The sequence below is a fragment of the Neophocaena asiaeorientalis genome, unplaced genomic scaffold (genome assembly GCF_003031525.2).
Source record: "Neophocaena asiaeorientalis asiaeorientalis breed wild unplaced genomic scaffold, Neophocaena_asiaeorientalis_V1.1 scaffold220, whole genome shotgun sequence".
Taxonomy (NCBI): Eukaryota; Metazoa; Chordata; class Mammalia; order Artiodactyla; family Phocoenidae; genus Neophocaena; species Neophocaena asiaeorientalis.
The window spans coordinates 8,456,362-8,482,243 of NW_020174042.1; the positions used below are offsets into that span (position 1 = coordinate 8,456,362).

Consider the following 25,882-nt stretch of genomic DNA (forward strand, 5'->3'; position numbering starts at 1 on the left):
GAAGGTAAATGAAGCAAGATGAAGGCAGAAAGACTCAGCCATAGTGTTAGAAATATTGACAACCCTCTTCTTCTGAAATCTCCAGAAATCCCTAGACCTCCCAGCTACAGTACAGTATCTTTCATCTGGGGCTCACATCCAGCATCTTTCTGATTACTGAGAATTCTTTTGAGTGCTTCATGTCTGTCACCAAAGTTTTATTAGAGACCTTTGTGTTTGAAAAGATTTTGTGTGTTTGTGTGTGTGTATGCCTGTGTGTGGTCTCTGTGTGTGTCTGTGTGTCTGCAGCCAGATGCAGATGTGTTGCCTCAATTCCTAAGAAAACAAAACAAGTCCTATTTATTTGTATGAAGGCAACACAAGATTAACAGTGGCCACAATATGCAAGTATTTCACTTTCCAAGGAATACCGTAATTGAGTCTAAGTAAGAGCCTTTAACTAAATTACAAAGGAATATACTAAATGGAAAACTTACAAAAGAGAAGTAATGTACACTACAATTATAGATAACGTACTATGGTCTTTCAGAGTTTCTCAGTCCTTTGATGTAATTATTGGTAACCAGAATGACAAAAGCTATAAATCAAATGGAATTCACCCATATATTAAGAAAAGTTCTAAAATATACTATCTTTTCCATATTTCCTTTGGTTTCTTATAGTTTATACTTTTATAAAATAATTTCTACTTATTTGAACATATTTGATAAATGTCTTGAATTAAAACCTATCTCCCCTAAAATAATTTCTAATTATACCCTTTTAATTTAGCAATACAAACTATATAAAATAAGAACTTGCTTTGCCTTCAATTGTACTTGGATATTTTAGAACCATTTCTGAAGACAGCTTATTTTAAAAGACAAGATGTTTGATAACAAGGGGGAAAACCTGTGTGATTTAGGTTTAAGCTTAGACCAAAAAGAAATGTTTTAAGCATTGGAAGGAACTTCATTAGAGTTAATTTATTCTTTTAATATATGGAAGTATGTCATAAAACTTAGCTATACCTGTGTGTGATATGGTACCTCATTTTTTCAATCAACTGCATGTTTTCAACTTAAGTTTACTTAAAGTTTTCTGAAAAGAATTGTACAAAGACAGCATTTGATTAAGGATTAATCACTATGGCAACTGAGACGTGGTGACTGAAAGGGGGAGGATGTATTCTCCCCTCAGTTTCCTGCCAGCTGTCATAGTCAACCTCTGCTGCCTGAATCCAAGCCAAAATATAGACTGTGACCAACTCGAAGAAACTATATCTGTATTTTTATAAATTGGTACAAGTATCAGACTATAAAAGAAGACTTAATCCCCTGAATTGGATGACAGACACTTGGCACTCTTGCCAGTGTTTGACAGAGAAATAACGGGTTGCTTTGTAGTAGAACCTGGATTAATAGTAAACCGTTCTTTATGTTATTGCAGTGTGGTGTAAATGAGAGAACTAAGCATGCCGTCAGCCTGGAGGCGGGGGTGGCATGGGGGAGAGAGTGCCTTTTATATAACCAGTGCAGGTTTAAGCACTGTTCAGAATACTGTAAATACAAAATGTTGTCTTAGAACTTCTCTTTCTTGTATTTGTATTAGATTGGCATTTTGTAGATTACTTAAAGAAAGGATTTCTATGAGCTATGGTGGATTTAGTTGCAGTATGTTTATACAGCTTTTAGAGTCAGCAAGGAGGGATGGACTGTTTACAATGAGCAGACTTTGGGGAGATATAGCATTCCATTAGCCTAGTTTTCGGGATAGTGAATGGCATGATGGTTTAAAGTAATTGTTCACAAATGACTGGTTTATGAAGTAGTCCAGTAAGTAAGGTTTATGGTTTCAGCATGTAGCGGAATTAACTCTTACTGGGTGGGATTTTTCATGGTCTTATGATTTTTCTTTCTATAGCTACGTTAATTTTATGGTGCTTTTGTATCAGAAAGTTACTCTTTCAAGGGATTTTAGTAGAGATTGGATTTTTTAAGTTGTGTGTGTATATGTATGAAATTATGTGACCAGTGCTGGCATGAAAAAGGCTGTTGTGTTTCTATCCTTAGAACTAGGATTGATTCAGAGAGATAGTGTGTCATTTGTGAAGAACACCTGTTACCTCGTCAGAGGAATGAGAATCTGGTGTTAACTATAAGCGCCTATACCTGTTCCCCTCGTAGCTGGTGGCAATGAGAAGCTGTGGCATCCTTCCTCACAGTGACATTACCAGGCTTAATAATGCCACTGATGAGCTGAAGTGTACAAACACATTCAACTCCTTGCAAGAAAGGCATACGTTTTTATTATCGTAATTATGATTATTGCTTATTAGTAGGGGTGATGAGTGAAACTCTTTGTTATTCTCTGCAATGACCTGTTATTCTTTTTGTTGTTAATAGTACCAATAATAGAATATGTTAGAATACCATAAAAGATATCTAGTCCAGTCCTCAAATTTTATAGATGAAGGGCCCACCTTGAACTATGCCTGATTTATCAGAATGAATATACTATAGAAAAAAATTGTATTTGACAGTACTTATAAAAAACTAATTTGATCATGGCCTAGACTGACAAAAATATTCTTTGCTTATTAGGAAGTAGCTTGATTCTAACTCTTCTCCTAATTGGTCATTGTTCCAATTGCATAGATGATTGATATGGCTTCTTTGAACAGTTTCTCCATTTAGAATAGTTGGAAGATTATAAATAGCTTAAAAATACTATTTCTTCGGGCTTCCCTGGTGGTGCAGTGGTTGAGAGTCCGCCTGCCAATGCAGAGGACACGGGTTCGTGCCCCGGTCCAGGAAGACGATCCCACATGCTGCAGAGAGGCTAGGCCCGTGAGCCATGGCCGCTGAGCCTGCGCGTCCGGAACCTGTGCTCCGCAATGGGAGAGGCCACAACAGGGAGAGGCCCGCGTACCGTGAAAAACTATTTCTTCAAATAATGCCTTCTAAGTAACAATATAAAAGCTTAAAGATATAAGGCCTCATTGAACTCTGATTGACTCCACCTAGCGACTTAGAGAATGTTAAGCACTTAACAGCCCTTTTCAAATTATATTTTATCCCTCTATTGAAAACCATGGTATCAATTGGACATGGCCACTTAATGGAAACACCTATTGCCTTGTCATCTGAGAATCCTGCCTGTATACATATGAATTCTGAATTTTATAGGACGAATAAATCAAAATTATAAGGTCATAATGTGAAGGATTCTTGGAGACTAATGCAAACATAATATTTTACTGATTTATTTTTTAAATGAGAGGGTACATGACTTCCCTCAGCTCAGCAGTGGCAGTCAGCTTAAATCCCTGTAGTCTTTCAATCTTTCTGTCTTCTTTTGTGCTTTTCCCTCAGTTCCTTTTGTTTCTATTTTACTTTGAAGGTTTTTACTTTTTTTTAAAATTCCATTTTGCTTTTCCAATATGACAAATCAGTCTAATTTTCCAAGATAACTTGCCTGTGAAGAATTACCATCACTTTAGCAGTTAAACAAAAAATTCAGGTGGACTGAATGCATCTTTCTCTTTAAAAAATATTTTTTTAGAGTTAAAACTATCTGTACTCAAGAAATATAGTAAGACTGTTTACAATATCTACTCTGCCAAAGGTATTTTGGCAAAGACATAATTTTTTTACTTTTTTTCTCTTTACTTATGCTTTTTCTCTACCACAAATAACCTTCAGCCTTAGTTTTTCTAACCTCCCAAATCTCCAAACCTCTTTACCTTTCAGCATATACCTCAGATGTGTCACTCTTTCACAAAGTCTGCCCCAATTCAGCTGTCCTTCTCCCTACACCCTTTCTGCTTCTCCCAATAGTACTTTATGTGGCCTATTATTCTAACATATGACTTCCATGTATTTATCATAGTTATGTAAGTATACATCTTTTTCTTCTTTTCTATAAACTCTGGACTTCAAAAAATGGCGCAATATATCTCTGATTCACATTTGATAATTCTGGGGACCTAAAGTAGTGTCTTGTACATAATTGATACTTTTTGAATAATTTAGGTTTTCAGTTGTTGTCAGCGTATAATGAACCCAATCACTATCTTCTGAAAATTAAGTGGCTTAAACTGTCTTTTCCATGAACAACTTTCATAGTTTTCCTGAAAACCCTCTGGCAATGACTTGACATTGTTCAGAGCTACTACTGAATATATTTAATTAGCCAAGGGAGACAGTCCCTCCTTATCTGAATTAGAAGTAGTCTCAGGTTTGCCTGGCATTCATGGTCTTCGATAAATTTACTCAATCTGCACCTCCAAGTAAATCATCTACTGGCTGATCCTCCACTCCCAATTCAAGTTCCACTTCTTACATGAAGCCTCAGTCTTCGGAGATCACTCTTTTCCCAGCCCCTTTCACACCCATTCTCTGTGCCAGTCATCACTGTAGACGTGGCAGACACCGTATTAATGTTTGCTCTCTTCTTGTGTATGTGGCAAGCTGCTTAAGGATCAGGACATGACATACATGTCCGTAAGCATCACCACTTAGCAACAGGCAGCACAGAGTGGAAGTTCAGAAAACATTTGTTACTGGTAATTCCTGTAAGAAAGTACTACATAAGGCAGATCCCCACAACCATTTTCACTATGAGTAAAGGCTCCTTAACCCTTAGCTCCACAAGTTAATGTTAAAGGGGATATACTGGCAGATAATGTAAAGATGTTACTTATTTTAGAGCAGCATAAGTGCTGGTATTCTTCATCTTCACTCATTATCTGTCATCTCTTGACCATAGTGCTGGTATAAGACACCCACTCGAGAAGGGAGAACATGGAGAATGGTGTCAGAAAGATATCCCTACCCATGCTTGACTTTGTAAGCTTTCTTCATCTTAGCAGTAACAAATCTGAACAGTCACTTTGGGGCATAATTTTCTCTCTTCCAGAGTTCTGTAAAATATCTTATTGTGTTTCTTTTCCATAGCACATGAGGCCTATCTCAATTTGGTGCTAATCTCCTTTTCCAGTCTCATTCTGAGACGCTCATTCAGAATTATTGACACTATGTGCCAGGCACTGTGCTAGACTCTGGGGATAGAAAGATGAGCGAGCTCTTCCTAGTCAGCCTTCAGTTTATAAATCAGTCTCCAAGCACACCATGGACTTTTACTCTTCCATGTCTTTGCTCTTGTGGTTCTTTTGTTTAAAATTCCATTTCACCTGTGTCTGCCTGTTGAAACCCTATTCCTTGTATCATCAGTGACAGTTGTCCCCTGTCTTCTCCAAAGCAGTATAAATGTTTTCCTCAAGTTCATCTTTACTTATTTGTGTGTGTGTGTATGTGTGTGCATGTATGTCTGCTATAGCACTGATCACATTGTATTATGTGATACTTTATAAGTAAGTATCTACACGATGCTTTCAGCTGCAAGGAATAGAATAACCATCTGAAAATGGCCTATACAATAGGCTGTTGAGCTAATTTACATAACAGCAAATCTGGAGGGAGGTATGTCCAGGTGTATTACTACAGTCCAATGACATCATAAGAATTCAGGCTCTCTCATTTTCTGCCCCACTATCCTCAGTAAGTTAATTTTTAGTTCCATGAGGCCTTTTGCCTTATGTTACAAGATGACTACTGCATCTCAAGAACATATTTTCTCATACAAATGTATCCAAAGACAGGAAGGCGTGGTTCTTTTCCTGTATCTCTCCTTTTATTGGGGAGGAAAATCTTTCTGGCAGAACATAATTGGCTTGACTAATTTGTTTATCCCCTAAGAACTGAGAGGGCAATCTACCTTCCCTGAGCACATTTCTAAGAGAACCTCAGTTTTGTTCAGACAACAAAGAGGGAGGCAGTGGCTGTTAGTAGGCCATCCACAGTGTCTGGCACTGTATTCCTGGTTAGACTGTGAAACTCTTTTGCATTAGGAAGTGAATCTTACTCTATCTTTTATTCCCAGGACCTAAAAAAAGTACCTGCTACATAGATATTCAGTTAGAGCTTACTGATTTTAATTGAATTTCTAGTAGATACCAAAGAGATTCTATACAGAGAAATGTGGAGAATTATTCTAATTTATTAGTATAAGCATGAATTCTTTTGTAGTAGATTAGCTTTAGGCAGGATAAATATGTTTGAACTATGATCCTTGATCTAAGATGGAAGTTGTGATATTTTTGCAAGTTTCCTGATGAAGATAGAATCCCTCTTAACATAACCAGAGTCAGCTCTCACAGCATTTACGGCAAAATTGTTGGTAGGTTGATGTTTTATTTAAAGGTGTCAGTCATTTTGTAACCAAGTTATTATCGGAATCAAATTTCAATTAATCTGTAAACAACTTTCATGACTATTTAGCATTAACTGCTTCTAAATGGAATTTGAAAGCCATATCCTACTTTTATTCAGTATTTAAGGCTATCCCGTTGCTGTGGCCAGATGAATACCTTAAGAGAAAGAACTTCTCATTTTGTTCATAAAAATTATTTGGGCCACTAGTATTTACCACCACACACTTTCAGGAAAAGAAAACTACTTTTAGTTTCTCTTAAGAATATCCTTGATGGGGACTTCCCTGGTGGCGCAGTGGTTAAGAATCCACCTGCCAATGCTGAGGACACAGGTTTGATCCCTGGTCCAGGAAGATCCCACATGCCACAGAGCAACTAAGCCCGTACGCCACAATTACTGAGCCTGTGCTTTACAGCCTGTGTGCCACAACTACTGAGCCCACGTGCTGCAACTACTGAAGCCTGCGTGCCTGGAGCCCATGCTCTGCAACACGAGAAGCCACCACAATGAGAAGTCCGCGCACCGCAACGAAGAGTAGCCCCCACTTGACGCAACTAGAGAAAGCCTGTGTGCAGCAACAAAGACCCAACACAACCAAAAAATAAAGAAAGAAAATTGATTCTTTAAAAAAAAGAATATCCTTGATGAATCAATAAAAATTACTAATTTTCTTAAATCTCAACCCTTTGGTACTCATCTTTTTTTTGTTTTGTTTTGTTTTGTTTTGCGGTATGCGGGCCTCTCACTGTTGTGGCCTCTCCCGTTTACGGAGCACAGGCTCCGGACGCGCAGGCTCAGCGGCCATGGCTCACGGGCCCAGCCACTCTGCGGCATGTAGGATCTTCCTGGACCGGGGCACAAACCTGTGTCCCCTGCATCAGCAGGCAGACTCTCAACCACTGCGCCACCAGGGAATCCCTGGTACTCATCTTTTTAGTATTCTGTTTGATGAAATAGGAAGTGTACACAAGCACTTGTATAATTGAACTGCGGACTAAAGTAGCCACTTCTTTTTATGGAACACAATTTGTATCAATACTTGAAAGAATGACTGACAAACTATGGTTATTTAGACTTGTGTATTTGGTAGATACTTTCTGTCACTTCAAGGAAGACAACAGTTCTTGTTGCCAGCGATAAAATTCAAGATTTCAAGTGAAAATTAGAATATCGAAAACCTTGTGTCTGCCACCATGACCATGACCCCTTCCCAATATTTAAAAAGATTTTTTCTGATGCATAGGTGGTAATAACAACAAATATGGTTTTCCAATGTTGTATAATTGAATGTGTCAACATTTTGAAGATCTGTATAACTGACTTAATATTTTCCAAATGACCAGTGAATGATATTACAAAATCATGCATGGGGAAAAAAATCCAGCCAAAGTACAAAATATACCAATGAATTTTACTTTTAACAATATAAAAAGTTCACTGATATGGTTTCAAATATTACATGAAACTAACCTTAATTGAATTTTGGTAAAGTATCAGAAAAGAATATCTACAATTATCTGAAAAGGCTATGAAAATATTCTGCCCTTTTTCAACTATGTATCTGTATGAGGCTGATTTTCTTCATATACTCCAACTAAAACAGCATTGTTGCAGCAGACTGAATGCAGAAGAAGATATGAGATTCCAGCTATCTTTTATTAAGCCAGCTATCAAAGACATTTGCAAAAATGTAATACGTAGCCACTCTTCTGGCTAATTTTTTGTTTGTTTGCCTTGGAAAATATAAACTTTTTTGCTGATAAAGAGTTATTTAATTATTTTAAACTTTCAATAGATATAACCTACATAAACAAAATCTCTTTGGCGTCCTCAATAATTTTTAAACTGTAAAGGTGTCCTAAGACCAAAAGGTTTCAGAACTGCCATTTTAGACCATAAGAAGGGGGTCACTTGATCATTAAATTCAGTTCTAGTGGAACATACTTTCAGTTGGCCTTTCTCTGTTGGAAAGCTTTACTTCCTCTTCTACATGACTCAAGAAAGCATATCAGAATAGAAGAGAGTGAAAATGATGTGGTTATAGGAAATCCACTCTAATTTACTAAAAAGGAGAATTATTCACAGATTTCAGTACTTTATTATTAACAATAATCTGCATCCAACTTCACAACTAGTTACAATGTCCCAGTGTTATTTGTGGCAGGGTGCTTGAAATGTTCTTCCCTAGACACTGAAGAGCCATCCATGGCCTTGTCACTTAATCAGCCTGCATAGAAGCCTACACTTACTCCAGCTGGAGGCCTGGAGGAAGGAAGTGAGAGCCTAAGCTCCCCATGGAAGTGCCAGCCACTGGGAAGGCAAGCAGGGGCGGGTGCCTGCCAAGAAAGAATTTAATTAAAATTTTTCCATCAGCACCACCCTTCCGTGATCTTTTCACTAACAGGTATTATTTAGTATAGGACCTTCAGGTAGTCTTTAGAGACATTTTTACAGTAATATAAATAATATATGTAAAGATTTAAAACTGAGTCAGGGCTCAAGATGCCAAGGACCTATTCATTACTACTTACTGGAGATCCTAAAAAGACTAGTAGAAACCAGGGCTTGTGGCGCTGAGTGCAGTGCTCAGACAGCTACCCCAAAAGGCCTTGCCTTTGTCTGTAGGAGGTATTAAGGGGAATTTACTCTCTGACCACCCTCCCGTGAAGGACTGAGGGAATACTAGCCAACACTCCCTGTTGCTGGTCTGCAGGCTTTTTTAAAGGTAGTTGGCACCATCTCACCTGGCCTTTTCCCCCAGGTTGACTGCTGTGGCACTGCCTTCATGTTCCCAAATCCCAAGGGGATAGGGCTTTTGTATTTCTGTTTGTAGTGTGTGCCCCACAGTATTCACCTGCACTCCCGAGGCTATCACTTTGTTCCTTTAGATAGATGAGTTTCTTGTACAATGAGAAATGGACTGTTGTGCACACAAAAAGGGAGCTAGGCTCAGGGAAGCCAGTATAAAGTTGTCCTTTTGTGGCTCACTCAGCAAGCAAAGTACTATCAAAAAAGAAAATACATATCTATATATATAAAAAACTGAATTGTAATGGTTACTCCTTCCAGGAGGAAAAGAGAACCATAATTACAAACTTTAATCTCCCTTCACCACCAAAAAAAAAAAATGTTTTAGATTTGAATCTAAGTGTTTGTTTTTTCAGACTTGAATGACATTTTTAAACATATGCAGAAAATTATACTTCAGTGTATATTCGTGGTGGGTCCTCTAACCAGCTGGCTTTTCTCCAGAGGCTGAGTGAAGACAATTCAGGGGTAACTCTTAGTTGCCTTAGGTTTCTGTTAAGTGTTGGAAAACTGCATTTACAGTAATATTTCCTACCTCCAGGCAGAAATCTTGAATGATTACTTCAAAGATAAGGGGTTTTCACACTTGCGCAAAGATCCTTAAAGGTCTTTGTCCTTTTAGACTCTCAGATGCCATTTGAATGAATTTATTTACATGTGCTATATGTCTTTATGGTACTCCTGATTCCCTGCTTTGCAAAGACAAGCAAGTTTATGACTTTTTATGTGTTTATAGGGTTTGGCCCTTACCCAAAGGGAGATTTCTTTTTAATCTTTTGTTTGAACAGATGTGTAAACAAAAGCATTGCTGCCTCTCAGACTTAACTATTTAAGGTTTAATGAAGAAAAAAAATGAAAGAGCACTTGATTTTTTTTTAATCTTTATGACAAAGTTGGTGTGTTCAGGCCAATGTGAGGGGCTTTGGCTACATGGTGTGCCCACTTGTGGCCATGACCATAGACTGGCTTGTGAAGCTCTGTGCTATTCTCAGGAGCAAGGCGTAAACCAAAGAGCTTTCCTGTGATGGGCAGATCCTCTGGTGATCTTAGAATCCAAACTCAGGCTTCTCAACAAGTCAGAACCATTGGGACCTTCCATTGCCTTTGAAAATCTCCCTGGTTTCCAGTTTTCTCAGTGACCAATCAAGGCTGATCATCCAGTTATGGAGAAAACAGTGAATATGGCTGTTAAATATACATTGCTCTTTGTTCTGGTATATCCTCTGTAAGGTGTTTTCTAGAGAAACCGGCTCAGCAGACAGATCCATTCCAAAATTGCTTAATAAAGATTTCACTACATCCTGGTAGCCTATCATAGACAGGCTACCCGTCCTATCAGGCTGTTCTTCATTGTACATTGTCCCCCTCCAAGCTTCCTCTACTTGTGGGGGATACAGATGAGCAGAGGAAAAGGAATCAGCGTTATCTGTACCACCTGTGGATGTGTCTCCAGTAATTAGCCCCAAAGAGATTTAGAAAGATGGTGGAGATTACGATAGTGTTTCTCCTGCCAAAATGGGAACTAGAGGCTGTTCATGGTTGTTTTTGAAACTCCGTCTCCTGGATTGTAATATTTCCTGCCCCATTTGTTGCCCACAGGTGGGTGTGTATGGGAAAAACTGATTCCTATCAACTTTTCTCATTTCCTTGCTGTTCCTACCTAGGCGCCCTCTATAGTTCTTTAGTAATTTGCCTCCAAAATTTTTTACTTCAAAGAAAGAGGGTATTTTTCCTTAAACATTCTGTGCACTATTCCAATGAAGTTTTCTATTATATAAAGATAAATTTCATATGTAGCAGAGAAAAAAGAAAAATGCTAATGTAATCATATGGCTGTGAGGTAGGGGGAATATTCCTTTTTTTCCTTTTCTCAGTACACTGACATCAAAGATTGTTATCTGCAAACTTTTTAAGAGTCAGTTTTATTTTTTCTTACTCTTTCATATTGAAAATCTATATATACCTTATCTTTTTTCAGTTATATCTTTTAAAAAATAACTACTGGTTCAATATTTTAATTGGCTATTGCTATTAATATTGCTATTTGGCTTAGGTCTAATGCCTTGAAATACAGACAGTACACTTTGGGTCCAAAGGAAAAAGAAAGTATTTATTATCAAAGGTCATTTGAATGTCTCATACTATTGATCTAAAAATAAACTTTCCTTCTAGAACCAATATAAACCTAAAAGTTTACAGTAAGAAATAAGTTGTACAGGATTATGTACAGTTGACTAGGTCTAGTGTAAATTCATTTTGGCTACTCTAAAAGAAGAAATTTTTCCCTACAAAAGTGCCCTCTTATTTATTGTAATCCTAATGTATATCTTTTACAACTTAAAATTACAGCTTTTATTTTACAGACTGTATACTTTATACACGTTTAAATAGTAATTTTATGATGTATTTTTAAATATATTTCATAGAGACATTAGAAAAATGAATAATGATTTTATAACTTTATCAAAATTAAGTCAAAACAGATGTTCATCATATACTACTATGCAGCACACGGAAATACAGCCTTTGTTTTATAATAATGTAATAATTTAAGAATAATGGAGTATAATCTATTAAAATATTGAATTACTATGTTGTATACCTAAAACTAATATAATATTGTAAATGAACTATACTTCAATTTTTAAAAAAGCAGTTATTTATGAAGTCTTTGAAGTGAGCCATTTCCACATTAAACATTTGATTGTGGATAGGTGAGGAGACTGTTTTGGCCAAAATATATTAAAACAATTACCACTTATAGAAATAATACATATTTAATGTTTTTGTTGAATTAAATAATTTTTTATATTCCGAATTTTATTTTTAATGACAAATGTTTACTTTTCTGACAATAACATGTTACGTTTTAAATGTTTAATTATATAAATCAGATTAGGACTTAACATAATTAGCCGTGGCCGACCTTTTACCTTTTTAGACCTGTTTAACTCTGAAGGGGGAGGGTTTTCCTCTACTTTTTCAACATTCAGCTGGCTGCCCCACATAGTACATATACGTGCAAATGAGGAAGACATATTACCACTCATAAATTAGGATTATTATTTCAATATCCTCTGATAAATTCAGCTTCTTAAGTAACCTCACATTTCCATTCAATTAATCTCATCATCAAATGGATCTTTTAACTGTATGTTTATGTTATTTAGAAATAATTACTATACTCTTTACACTTTATTTTTAATAAAGATACCATAAGTTGAACTTGATTACTTTCATAAATATACCATAGTAGAAATACCTAACAATATCCAATAATTTATGAAGATAATCATGAACATAGCAATTGCTAAGTTATAAATTAAACTCTAACAGTGTCAAACTTTCTAAAATACTTACTAGCAGTCATATTTATACTATACAAATACTGCACAAAGTTCTTGTCTTCATAATTCCCTCCTTATCATTATAACCATAAATCTTAAGAGGAAGGAAACCTTCATCAGAATCACAGAGTATAGAAGTAATTTCTCAAAGCAAATCTTGGATAATTTAGAAGAAAGTTTCTAGGAAAAAGTTAGGAGCAATTAGGGGCTTTTACAGAAACTGGGCTTTCTGCTTTCCTCATGTTATGATCTCAAAATTTCCTATCAGATACAGACATAGTGTTCCAGTTGTTGGCCATTCTGTTCTCTGGTGGAAAGAAGAGTGGGTTTATTTTGCTTTCTTGAGCAAGCAATCTCACCCTCTACCATAATATTAAGGAGCGATAATGTTATCTTTTAATTTCCTAGTCCAGCTCATTTTTACTGAATTTTTCATTACTTGACCCTTCATTACTATTGCTACTTCATAGTGTTGCCTCAGTGTCATATGACTTCCCATGTTTGACGTAAGCGGTAGTGAAAGAGGTTGCGTCCAATTTCACATGGTCTGGAATCTTTTCATCTTGGCCACAGGCATTGTACTTTGCTTTATAATAAATTATAACCGTCCCTTCAATTGCAACTGCACTGTCACTATTTTCCTTATATCAGCTATTGTAAAAGATACTATTTTACTATAAATAGTGAAACCAGCTTTTATAAGAAGGGCATCAAAATGTTTATTAAAATAATTAGTAAACAAAATTTTGTTTCACAGCCTTGTTTCAGTAAGTGTTAAACTACCCTACTAAAATGGAAAACTGAACCTAGATTTTTTTTAAGTAAAAGATGGGATATTGAGCCAGTGTGAGAGAAAAAATGCTTTTCTCTTTTTATTATTATCTAAAATAATCAGGTTTTTAAGTGTATAATATGTGGCATAAATTAAAGATCCACCTGTCTGATAGCTATGAATAGAAAAGTTGGATTTTCCTGAAGAATTTGTAAAACCAACTTGAGAAAAAATGTATCTGTTCGAAATATGAGCTTTGTAATGCTGCCAGGGTCAGAAAGACCCAGAGTAATCATGTAAATAATTGAAAATTTCCATGACCTGGCCTGCTTTCTCCATGGCTTCAGAAATTGCAGTATATGAGGAGGGAGTGTTCTTGGTTGGCCCCATTCCTTCTCTTTCAGTTTACTCCCTTTATCCCCATGTAAACGTTCCCATCCCTCCTTATAATAATGGATAATTATTTCTTGGGAATCATCAGAGATTATGAGCTATTTTATTAGGAACTTTTAACATTCATCTTGTTTTCTTGTGATGTGAAATAAATGCATCAAATCTCTTTCAAATTTATCTTTAAAGATCAGCATTTTCCTCTCTTTATTAATAATGTTTTAAGCTTTAAGAAATGATGTCTTTGAGGAAAGTACTTTCAGCACTACTGACTGAAGCAAAGCCCTGGTTCAAAATGGCAACCTGGCATTTTGTGTTTGTCCACGTGAGTCACACTAGATTTTGAAGAAGTCAATTTCTTTTCATTAGAAGTGGTTTGCTATTAAAGAACATATAATTATGTCTTTTGTTCAGTTTATTTCAATGAAATGAACTTGAATATAAATTAAAGAGATAAATGATTTATTTTAAAAACAGAAAAAACTAAAAATGGGAGGGAGATGGGGCTCAGCTTTTTTAAGCCCCTTAAGAGTAGGGGCCTCTTTATATATGTAAATATTTTTCTTCTCAACTGCATAGCACGGTGGCAGGAACGTAATAGGTGCTTAGTAAATATTTGTGGAATGAAAGCCGTTCCCTACCAACATTCAGTGATATGTGCCACTTGAATCCCATTGAACTCCTATAAAAGAAAAAATCACTGTCTCATTGACAATTACTAATCTGTGTTTTGTAGTATTTGTATGCCCGCAAATTTCTTAAGTGATAGTTTAACTGGGTTTAGAATTCTAGGTTGACGGTTTTTCCCTCCCAGCATGTTGAAGATACTCTCATTATCTTCTCTTGGTGGTGGTGATGGTGGTAGTGGTAATGAGAAGTCTGCCTTTAGTTTTATTATTTCTTTGTGGGATAACTTATTTTTCTCTGGTAGTTTTTAAGATATTCTCTTTATCTGTGATATAACAAGGTACAGATTTATTTTTATTTTTCACACTAGAGATTCTCCTTTTTTAGTTTGAGGATTCATGCCTTCTTCAATTCTCTGCCATTACTACTTTGACATTATCTCTTCCATTTTCTGTTATCTCCTTCTAATATTTTAGAAATTTTGGTATGTTTTCTGCCATGTCTTCTGTCGCTTAATTTTTCTTTCTTGTCTTTCTTTCTTGTCTGTCTTCCTTCCATTCTTTCTTTCTTTCTTTCCTTATTTCTTTCCTTTCTTTCTTTTTCTTTCTTTCTTTCTTTCTTTCTTTCTTCCTTCTTTCCTTCCTGCCTTCCTTTTTTTCCTCCTTTCCTCCTTCCTTTCTTCCTTTCTTCCCCCCTTTCCTCCTTTCTCTCTCTCTCTCTCTCTCCCTAGCATTCTGAGTAATTTTACTCTACCAATTTATCAACTGTCATTGTAAGGCTGTGTAGCCTGCTGCTTAACCCATATTTTAAGTTTGTTTCTATGTCTATTTTTTTTCAAACCTATATTTCTTTTCTAGAATTTGTATTTGGTTCTTTCTCAGATCTGGTATTTTACAATACCCAGTTCTTCCTTTATCTTTCTGGATATGCTAATGAGTTAAAGTCTCTTTCAGATTGCTTTGTTATCTATAATTCCTCAGATATGGATTCTCACATTTGTTGTATCTGTCCACTTTCATGGCAGTGGGCTTTGTGTGTTCTTTATAATTTTTAACTGAACGCTTCCCCCCCGCCCCCCACATTGGAATCACAGCATTCTCTAGATTTAAAAAGTGTTCCTACGTTATATTTTTGTATTCACCCCTCATTGAGATCTATGGTTTTCACTGGTTCTGGGCCAGTTTTTTATGTTGGTTTTTAGCTTAGATTTTTCCATACAATGCAAGTGCTACAAAATCAGATTCCACAAATGGCACAGGCTGGGCATTCCATGTTTTCACCAGTGATTCTATCTAGAGTAACAAGGGAGCCTGTTTCTATCCTGTGCCCCCAGTTTGGGCTTTCCTAGCTTTAATTTGAAAACTGGATATCCATTTAATTCCTGCTGTGTTTTTATTTTGTTTGTTTGTTTTTTAATTCAGAGAGTTAAATCCTTTCCATTTCCCCTCTACACATGGAATCCTGCAGACTAGAATTTAGGACCCTATTCCTGGGACTGCTGAGCTTCAGCTCCCACCTACCACTATGTTACTTGGCTTTGGCATCTAGAGATTTTCCTTTCTTACTTTTGAGCTCAAATATAATTTTGTTGTTGTTGTCAAATTGCATCCAATATTTCTGTTTTTGGAATAAGACGGGGACTTTCCACATACTCACCTTACCATTTTGTCAGGGAAAATGGAACCATACAGTTTAAAATTATTTTTTTCTTGAGTCACTATTTTTAACAATTTGTATTATGCAAGACACCCTTAGTCTGTAAAATAAATGTGATTCTATCTGTAATTTCAACCACCTCTAGTTAACATCTTAACAATCACTAAGTAATCCTTGCAACCCACTGGAGATTGAAGTAGGATTTACAAAACTAGTGTATTGCATTATTATATAAAGGTTGTTATTTCTTAAAAGTTTGCTTATATAAGATTAAATAACTGAAAGTCTGCTTAATAATATTGAGAGAAATTGCTGAATTAATTTTTTTAAACATCCCATTTTTATGCCATTATTTATATAATCATTAATTTTTATCCTTGTTTAGGAGAGTGGATGCCAGCATGTGTATCAGTATACCCATAGTCTTGACAGTAGAAACATCATATTACCATTACTTTTATTGTAACTTTAAGAAAGGTATATCTTTAGCATATATCTTAAACAATGAAAAGAGAAACATCGCATTACTGCTACAAGTAATATCTTTTTAAAGGTCTAACAAGATCTGACAATGATATTACTTGGAGAATATGATATACTAGATTGTAAAGAATACTGGGAAAAAGTAAGACAGTCTCCTTATTTGACCAGAAATGACTGTTTTTTCAGAATTTTTGCTTTCATCCTTTTTTCAGACATATAAGGAAAAAATGAAGGGAGATACATCGACACATACAAAGGAATGCCAACAACCAAGTGAAGGCAGCATTTCCTTTCCCCTTTACATTTCACACCCTGTAAGCCAGAAGAAGAAAAATGTCTACCGAACAGGCCAGACCACCTTCATAATTGGAGAAACACCAAAAGGGATCCGCAGGTATGTCATCTATAACAACATTGGACTTTATGGATGATTCTCAAAAGAAATATAACTACCTAGTAAAATACACAAATTATTTGAATTTTAACTATATGTGGCATCTGAATATTTCAGAGAAATGTGAATTTGTACACTTTAAAAAATAAATCCTGGAATTCCCTGGTGGTCCAGTGGTTAGAGCGCTTTTGCTGTGGTGGCCTGGGTTCAGTCCCTGGTTGGGGAACTAAGATCCCACAAGCTACACAGCACGGCCAAAAAAAGAAAAAAATTCCCAAATGTTTTAAGAAGGCTAATCCCCAAATTGATAAAAAATGAAATTATTTTATATAAGTGAAATACTTAAGTGCATTACATTCATTCACTCATTGAGTATTTATTGAGCATCTAATATGCACTCAGGCACTGTGCTAGGTGCTAAATATACAGTGTAAAAAAAGAGACATAGACATAGAGCTTACAGTACAGTGGGATGGGGGTTGACATAAAACCATAAAATTTTCAAAAGTAAAAAAACTTACAAATAAATAGTTATAAAATGATGTGTTATAGGAAAAAAGTAGACAGACCTCCTTTATAGAGAGTAATGGGATCGGGAGGGATATAACTCCCTTTCTACTAGGTAGTCAGGGAAGACCTCTCTATACAAGTGACATTTAAGTTAAGACCTGAAGGGTAATGAAGCAGAGAACCAAAGTAAGAACTTTCTGAAGAGGGAGGAGGTTTTGAGAGAAGACTGGTGTACTTAGTGCATAATAAATCAAGCAGAGAATGGCATGATATGAAGGGAGAGACATAGATGGGGCTGGAGCATGCCAAGCCTTGTAGATTATAGAAAAGAATTTGGATTTTGTTCCAACTGCAGTAGAAAGCTGTTGAAGCATGACATGATCTGATGTATGTTTCTAAAAGATTTTTCCAGCTTCTGCGTGGAAGAGGGCAGAGTGGACTAGGGGAAACCATAAGGAACTAGGTGGTGGTGGTTTGCAATAGAGTAGTTGCCATGGAGACAGAGCCGAATGGATAAATTCAGTTTGATGTTGAACTGTTTTTTTGGGAAGGGGAGAAGACAGGATTACTCCCAATTTTCTGCCTTAAGCAGCAGACTGGAATCACTGAATGGGGAAAACTAGGAGAGACACAAGTTTGGAGTAAAAAAAAAAAATCAAGAGTTCTCTTTTGATCATATTAAATTTGAGGATATAGGGAAATGTCACATGGGCAGTGGATATGCTACTCTGGGATTTGGAGACTGGAGGTCTAAATTTGGAAATTATCAGCATAGAGATTATAAATAGATTACAGATAGTTTTTATAGCCATAGACTGTGTGAACAGCTTAGGAACAGAACACGGAGAGGAGAGGAGAAGCCCCAGTACTGAGCCTGGAGAGTGACTGTGGCCTACTGTGTAGGAGGCCCCAGTGCAAGGTCCTAAAGTCCAAGACAAGTGAGAGTTTCGAAAAGGAGGGAACACTTAACTTTATTGACTGCTGCTGAGAACCAGAATCCGAAGAAGTGGGAAAGCCCCTGGAGCTAAAGAACTCTTTGGTCACCTTTCCATGAGCACTAGAAGTAGGCAGATGCCAGGGTGAGGTGGGCAAGCAGTGAAAGGGCAAGCCCCTGGGACTGCTCCTTAAGTTTGGATGTGGAAACTAGCAGTAACTGGAGGGCATTGTGGGATGAAGTGTAGTTTGTTTTTAAGTTGGGAAGATGATAGAACCTGTTTGTGTGTTGAGGAAAAAGACTAATAGGAAAAAACGAGATCATGCCAGAGAGGTGATAACAGAAAAAGTGAAGTCCTGGAGGCAGGAGAGGGTGGGATCCAGACCACAGGTGGAAGATCTAGTCTTTGAGAAGTATTAAGAGAAAGAGATAAAGAAGGGCACAGATACAGTGATAGTTCCTCAATTAATTGAGAATTAAAGTCATCAGTACAGAGGGAAAGAGATTTGGGGAGAGAGAAATTATGAAAGAAGTCATTAGTGGAAGTCATAAAGTGGGAAAGCAAGCTTAGTGGGGCTAGACTTCCTGGGTGACGTTAAGTTCCTATCTGAGAGTAATTCCAGTAAAACCATCTGTGCAGTTGTGCAGACTTCATTCAGCAAGCTTCAGTTGTTCAGTTGCAGACACAGAATAGGGAAACAGCTGAGTTTTACCAGGAGAAGGAGAGAGAAGCAAGGAAGCTAAAGGATGTTTGCAAAGAAGCGATTATAAAATTGAACATAAGCTGGAAAGGGGGAGGCTGATGTTAGTGAGAAAGCAGAAGAGTCAGCAAATTGGAGGACTTGATGAGATGAAGGGTATATTCCAGCATTGCTGTCATTGGGATAATTGAGCAGTTGAACTGGAGCATATGACTGAATTCAGGGGTTTGGAGGTTGTGCAGTTAATGGTAATGACATTAGTGGTATATGACTTTGGGAATGGGGCCTAACATGGAATCGAGTCTGTGGAGGTGAGGTCAAGAAACTGGTGGGCCAGGAGTTGGGTGGGACATCCACATGGATACTGATGTTATCAAGAATGATGGCAGGAGATGGGAAAGGAAACAACATTAATCCAGGATCTTGAGTGTTCAGTCACTATCAGGAAGCAACTAGGAAGTCAGTTAACAAGGTGGGGTGGGGGTGAGAATGGTTAAGCTGGATAGCATAAACCTTAAAGAGGGGAAGGGGTTTTTAAGAAAAAACAATCTGGAAGCAGCAATGGGAAGCATGAACCCTGAGGCTTAAGGATGTGAGGTATAAGATCTTGGCTTGTGAGGGCTGCAGTGGGGAGGCAGTATCAGGAGGAGACAGAGGGCCCCTTGGGCAGAAGACACAGGAGAGTTAGTAGATCATAGCCTGGTTCCAGGGGCACCGAGGAATGGTCTGGAAGGATGGGGGATTGGATTAGATCAGGGATGTAGACACTAGCAGGGGCATGAGAAGCCAGTGGTTATGTGTAACTGAGAAGTAGTGACTGAGGTAAGCAGGGAGAGGAGGCGTGGTCCACTTGGTCCTGATGACTTCTACGGACAATAGGAAAATGGTGGTTGCTCTGCGTGTTCCAGATGCTTCCCTCGGGTTTTGGCAACTCCCAGGCAACCTGTCCCTTAGCTCCTCGGGTGCTGGTGTGGCAGATTGGAGCATGCCTCTCAGGTGCCCACCGTTGCCCACAAAGGTGAACACCCCACACTGCTATAGCAACACAACTCCTCACAAACAGATTTACAACAATGATTTTGGGTAAATTGCGAGTAATTTTCTTTGGGCAATTATTTTTGCTAGGAGACCAACCATATACATTTTACCAGTCTTTAAGCACAAGTGTCTTATCCCCTTTAGCACTGTATATAAAAATAAAAGTATTAACAGTGATTAGTTTTTGCCTCTTTTTTTTTCCTCTACTTATCCTAGGGATAAATGCCTCATGCTAAATAAAAAGGTGAAGCGTGTCTAATATTAGAATGCCAACATCTGAACTAGGGATCGGTGTCCAAACTGCTAGCACCTCTTTCCTGCTAACCATCCTAACTTTATGTGAATCAAGAATTTGTACTATGCTGTAGCCCCATGGATTATCTGAATGAAGTTTCAGTCCTACCTTCACTTCAGAAAGCTTAGACAGAAAGAACATGGTTTTAGCTGTGTTCCATCCCTTCTCCTTCAGTTCCTCGAGAAAAAAGGAGAAAAATTGAATTTTTTCCGTGATACATAAATACTCTTGATGCACTTGCTGAAAGACTGAAAGATGCCTAACTTTGACTTCCTTTGCCCCACCACTGCCCCTTTCTCTAAATGGATTATGAGTGTCTACAAAATTTTCTTCACAAAGTGGTGGCTAGCTTGTATCCCCTGGTTGTACCTTGCAATTCGTTGAGTGTTTAGAAAGACCAAGAATTACAAAAGCAAGTTTAGAAGGCAAAAATAAAATGAATTGTAATCATAGCTCATCCTGTAAAGGGCAACCACACAGCCCAGTTTACTTACATACTACTCAGGTAGAATAAGGTCTGAAGCACCTCTCCTCCCAGAGGTGACAGATTTTCAGGGTCATGGGTGAGGTCAGCACAGCAAAGGTGAAAGTACTTTGGCAACTGCTGAAACACTACCAAGTCTTGGATGAATAAAAGACATCAGCCTGTAACCCTGCCAATAACTTAATCTTCACAGCACAAGTATTTATGAGAAAGGCCATGAAAATGATTCAGAGATGATTAATAAACAAAATAATGACACTTCATTACTTCATGTGAAGTTAAAACTGGAACCTTTTAAGAACATACTTGTTGCTTTCCAGCCAAGAACATTGGCCATATCCAGGACAGAAATTTGGAACCTTGTTTTTGTGTTATTAACTATTCTGTTGGCAATGAGAGTGGCTGTTGATCAGGCATAGATAGTACCTGGATTTGGAACACGTAACAGGACCAGTGTGGGGAGGACTAGAAGCCGGGGTACTCATCTGAAGCCACAAAAGAAAGTCATGGATTTGCAGCATGGATTGCCACTAAAATCAAAGGAAACACAAACTTTATATAACCTGGTCTGAGTGGCAAAAATAACAGTGGCTTTAAATAAAGCTCCTGGTTACATACATTTAAAACAATCATTTTTTATCCCCAGGATTCTCTGTTGTATACAGGATAAAATTCAAACTTCTGAAATCGGCATACGGATCCCTCATGATTTTCAGCCTTTTTCTTGACTGATTCTCCTGCCCCTGTGTGCACCAAGTCGTCTTGCAACTGGGCCCATGCACGTTCCCTGTCTCCCTAGAAGGCTTCCTGGCTCACCTTTACCTGACTGGCTTGTGGTGACAGCAGAGAAGCCTTCCCTGCCACCTTGCCCACTACCAATCACTGGCTTAGGTACCCCTTCTGTGGATGCCAACAGGGTGCCGTATTTACCTCCATCCTGGGGTTTATCACTCCCTTCTGGTTTGATTTTCAAGTATCTGTCTCCCCCAACTAGACTATAAACTCCTTGAAAACAGGGAACTGGGGTTTGTTCACTGTTGTATAGTTTCTTTTACAGTGCCTAGCAAATAAGAGGGCTCTATAAATATTTGTTGAGTGGATACATGAATGTTGTAAGGAAATATTATATAAAAATAGATATAATGCTACAATCTGGGGACCTTTAGTCATATGCTGCAGCACCATCTATGGCTTTTGTTTAAAAGAACATTTATAAGCATTGGGCTCTCCTGACTCACGGCCTAAACTCAGCATCAGCAAACCAATACCCTCTGAGCCCGTCTTAGTCTGCTCGGGCTGCTGTAACAGAATACCACAGACTGCGGCTTAAAAGACAGAAATTTACTTCTCACAGTACTGGAGCCTGGGAAGTCCAAGATCAGGGTGCCAGCTGATTTGGTTCCTGGTGAGAGCTCTCTCCCTGGTGTGCAGATGGCCACCTTCTCACTGTGTCCTTTCATGGCAGAGGGAGAGCTCTCTGGTGACTTTTTATGACCTCTTTTAACCTTAATTACCTCCTAAAGGCCCCATCTCCAAATACAGTCACACTGGGGTTTAGGGCTTCAACTTATGAATTTGGGGGGAGGATACAGTTCAGTCCATAGAACCCTCACCTAGGGAAAGGAGCAGAGTCTAGTGCCCAGGGGTCCTAAACAACCTTTCCACTTCCATCTTAGCAGGGTTTCGGAAGGCTCATTTCCTCACATATGCATATAACAGCTTTTATTAATATCTTATACTAAGACTGAAACACATTTCTTCAAATAGCATCTGACTATAGTGTAGCTATCTATACTGAAGTCAGATCAATACTGAAAAAGAATCTAGGTTCATCAGTTTAGAACTTTCCTTTAGGCTCATCAAAAAGTTGTGTGAAATTTCTATATTGTATCGATACTTGTGGAAGGAGAAAAGAGGAGATAGATGAAAAAAATTCCTGTCTTAATTTTTCAGCATTTTCTCTTTTCTATTTATTAAGACCCTTCTTTGACAGTTTTATTTCATGGATCTTGAATGCAATATAGATTTCCAAATACAGATTATATAAATTATGATTCTCATGTAAGTCATAAATTGGCTGACTGGAGTAGCAGCATGCTGGGATCACACAATTCCCAGGAAATACCTGATAGTATAAGTCAGAAGAACTTAAAAAGCTGGTAATTTCATGAGCTAGAATATTTTTTCCAGTAGTGTAAGGAAAGAGATCACATTCTCCTAAGTGCAAAATGCATGTTCATTATGGAATTAAGCTAATATATGCTAAAGGAATACTATTACATTGCTTTGTTGCTACAAAGCATAACACTGAAGACAAGCTCTTTAAAAATAAAATGTAATAAAAATAACCACTGGTTTTGTTCATTAAATCTTCAGAAAACAATTTGAAGAAATGGCTTCTTATTTTAAGTTGTCTTCTGTAAAGGAATTTGCTAAACATATAACTAATGCCACATCAGAAGAACGACAGAAAATGCTAAGAGACTTCTACGCTTCTCACTATCCAGAGGTAAAAGAATTTTTTGTGGATTCCCCTTCAGAATTCATTAAATCTGCCCATGAGGAAGGAGAGAGAGTCAGGAATCTGTCTGAAAAAAGAGAGTCTCTTATAAAAGAAAGGGTGTCAGATTCTGTAACTTCGTCATTTAAAAATTGTACCAAAAAATTTTCTCAAATTTGCAGCCCAAAAATATATAAAGAAAAATCGACTAAGTTTCAAAATCACAGTTTCCATAGAGAAGAGGTGCTTTCTAATGATGTGGAAACTAAGAAATTACCTGTAAGCTCTACCCAAGAGATGAACAGTGGGAAAAACAGCCAAGCATCCAAAGATACTGTAGCATCCTGTTTCCTGAACAGTAAGTCTGGAGCGTATGAGTTGGAAAATACCATGAAAAACCGACAGGATCTCACAGGATTGGGTGCTTCAAGAAATGGACCCTTTTTCAAAGTGGAAAACAAAAAGATAGAAAATCCAGTGTTAGAAAACACTTCTGTGGTAAGCTTACTTGGTGACACCTCTATTCTTGATGACCTCTTTAAAAGTCACGGGAACAGTCCCACACGACTGCCAAAGAACGTTCTTTCAGGGCCCATGGAGAAAGCAAAACAGAGACCAAAAGATTTCTGGGACATCTTGAATGAACAGAATGACGAGAGTCTTAGTAAACTCACCGACTTGGCAGTAATAGAGACTCTGTGTGAAAAAGTGCCTTCTGCTGCATCCTCCAAAAGGAAAGAGGATCTTGAAGCTCCTCTTTGGAAATCAAATGAGAAATTTTTGTGGAAAAAATTTAACTCCAGTGATACAGATGAAAGCACAACTAATACCCAAGAGTAATACATAAACACACAAATAAATTACCGCAACCAGTGAACTTCTGCCATCAATGTTTACAATACTGTATTCCATACTAATTATGTTACACAGTTGTCAACATATATTTTTAATAAACTCTTGCTCTAGGGCTTTCTTTTTAAGTCTAAAATGTTATCATGTGTTGGTTTTCCTTGATAGCTGATTTGATCTTTTAAAAAAATATGATTGTATTATAGTATAAACCTCTTGTATGAAATGGAAAATATTCTGGATTTGTTATCAGGAGACCTGGGGTATCTCTCTTAGTGTATAATTATGTGGCCTTAGATAAGTCATTTTGGCTGGTGTGCAGCCATTTCCTAATATGAAAGATGAAGGGCTTGAACTTGATCCACATGAGCGTCCTTCCAGTTTAAAAAAGGTTTGTTTCACTCTCCTAGATTCCATTAAGTCATAGCCCAAATTATACTCAGCCCCCAAATCAAATGTATACTAATGAGTTTCTTTCTTACCACCATTTGGAAAATTATTAACTGTTTTATTTTCCCTCAGTATCATGTACTACTATTGAGAAATTATTTATACAAAAGTAATAACTAGTACTGAATACATGATGTATATTAAAATAGTAAGCTTATAAACTGCTCAAAATCAAAGGGGTAAGTTGTATAACTTTATGATATATGATGCTGAGGTAATACAATTATTATCATTAGCCACAGAACACCAATGTGTCAACTTTTTGTACAACTATATAAAGCTTTGTATAGTACTTTTGCACTTTTTTAAGTATGAATCAATGAGAAAACATTTGATTTTATTTAAAACTCTTATATTTTGTTGAACTTAACTTATATAGTTTATAACCAATGGAATGTGCTTGTTGTTGAATTCACTTATTTGGAAACATTCACTCAGCCCCTATGGGTGCTGTGCTAGGAGCTCGAGATGTACAGGTGAGGCACTGCTACCAGTAAAACAAAGGAAACCATATGTATAAAGAGTCGGGTCTGTAAAGCCCCTGGCATCATGCCTGGCACATGGTAGCAGGACCTGAGGCTTCTACTGACCCACACGCAGATACACTGTGGCAACTTTCCCTCAGTTGAACCGGCAGGGTATGATGGGAGGAAATGTCCAGAAAATAGCAGTGAACCAGGAAATGGTGGTGCTCAGAGATCACTGTGAATTGTTACTGTATTGAGGGGAGGGGGCCTTTGGAGTACCCAGCCATTGCAGTGTGGAGCCGTTGCTCAGAAATGGGGAAAAAAGAAAGAAAATCTTTTCTTAAGGGACTGAATGGCCAAGTATGTTTTTCTCTAGGGCAGTGTTGAGAGCTGTGAAATATATATTATTTCATGACCCAGTACATGTGTTAATACATATATATGAATGAAATAAAATGTTTATGAAATAATATTTACCCTTAAGTCATGCAACATATTTTGGTATATTCTCTTCTATTGCACTTTTGGCTCTTGTGTATGTATGTTTTTTAATGCTTTCATAACCCACTAAGTTGATTTCATGACCCACTAATGACTGGGAACCACAGTTCAAAAAATTCTCTGTTTTAGGTTATATAGACTTAGTTTTTTTTTTTTTTTTTTTTTTTTTTTTTTTTTTTTTTTTTTTTTTTTTTTTTTTTTTTTTTTTTTTTTTTTTTTTTTTTTTTTTTTTTTTTTTTTTTTTACTTTTGGCTGCTCGCAGCTGAATTGTGTCCAGACTTATTAGATGCTACATTTCACCACCAGGATCTTGCTACAAAATGAATGTGCTGTGCAGTGTGTGATAGACTTGACATATAAATGTTGTTGGACTGCTGTGGGGTCAGCTGTACGAGGAGCTCAGAAAGAAAGTAGATGCATCT

The 25,882-nt window shown here is 37.2% G+C and overlaps 1 protein-coding gene across 4 annotated transcripts in view; it reads left to right on the top strand.

The window, feature by feature from the left end:
- Positions 1 to 24,186, top strand: part of ERCC6L2 (ERCC excision repair 6 like 2) — a 139,020-nt gene extending 114,834 nt beyond the window's left edge. For 3 of the 4 annotated variants that reach the window (XM_024753828.1, XM_024753829.1, XM_024753830.1), the window contains 2 exons: positions 16,550 to 16,731; positions 23,070 to 24,186. In XM_024753828.1, coding sequence (XP_024609596.1) covers positions 16,550 to 16,731; positions 23,070 to 24,033 — 1,146 coding nt within the window. In that variant the 3' untranslated portion in view covers positions 24,034 to 24,186. The remainder of the gene's footprint in view (positions 1 to 16,549; positions 16,732 to 23,069) is intronic. The other variant, XM_024753831.1, reaches the window with a different exon arrangement.
- The last annotated feature ends 1,696 nt before the right edge of the window (positions 24,187 to 25,882 follow it).